Below are 728 nucleotides of genomic sequence, written 5' to 3' on the forward strand. Positions count from 1 at the left end.
GGGAGGGGACTGCTGAAGGAACTGACCACCAGCTCCGGTGCATTGTCGTTCACATCCAACACCTCCACCAACACCTTGCAGATTGCTGAAAGTCCACCTCCATCAGTGGCCCTCACACTGAGTTCATGAGTCTCTGCTGCCTCAAAGTCCAGAGTCTTTGTGAGTTTAATTTCACCTGTTGTGGGATCAATCTCAAATGCTGAGTCGCTCTGCCCCATTGCTTCGCTGAACTCATAGGAGACATTCCCATTCGTTCCCGCATCCCGATCTGTTGCCAACACAGTTAGGACCACAGAGCCCTCAGGTGCGTTTTCCAATACCTGCACATCGTACACCTCATGTGGGAAGACTGGGAAGTTGTCATTGACATCCAGAATTACTATGTGAATTTGGGTGGTCCCACTCCTGGGTGGAGAGCCCCCATCTACAGCAATGAGACTAAAATGCATCTCTGCCTGTTCCTCTCTGTCCAGCGGTTTTTCCAAAACAAGTTCAACATATTTCTTGCCCCTAATCCGACTCCCATAGGAGACGCTAAAATATTCGTTCTCTGGAGAGATGCTGTATGTCTGGACGCTGTTGCTGCCAATATCAAGGTCCCGAGCAACCTCCAAAGTGAAACGAGAGCCTGGGTCGCCCCTTTCGGGAATCTTAAAAGTGACTCGTTCAGCAGGGAAAACTGGCGAATGGTCATTGATGTCTTGCAGGGCCACCTCGACCCGAAAGAA

The 728-nt window shown here is 50.4% G+C and overlaps 1 protein-coding gene across 1 annotated transcript; it reads right to left on the reverse strand.

The window, feature by feature from the left end:
* Positions 1–5: 5 nt before the first annotated feature.
* LOC113979173 (protocadherin beta-15-like) lies at positions 6–725 on the reverse strand (the record flags this gene model as incomplete). The annotated part of the gene is made up of 1 exon (XM_027706641.1): positions 6–725. A coding segment is annotated over one exon (720 nt), but the record flags the coding sequence as incomplete, so codon positions are not given.
* Between the last annotated feature and the right edge of the window lie 3 nt (positions 726–728).

This window comes from Neopelma chrysocephalum, unplaced genomic scaffold (genome assembly GCF_003984885.1).
Source record: "Neopelma chrysocephalum unplaced genomic scaffold, ASM398488v2 Primary Assembly neopelma1_58794, whole genome shotgun sequence".
Lineage (NCBI taxonomy): Eukaryota > Metazoa > Chordata > Aves > Passeriformes > Pipridae > Neopelma > Neopelma chrysocephalum.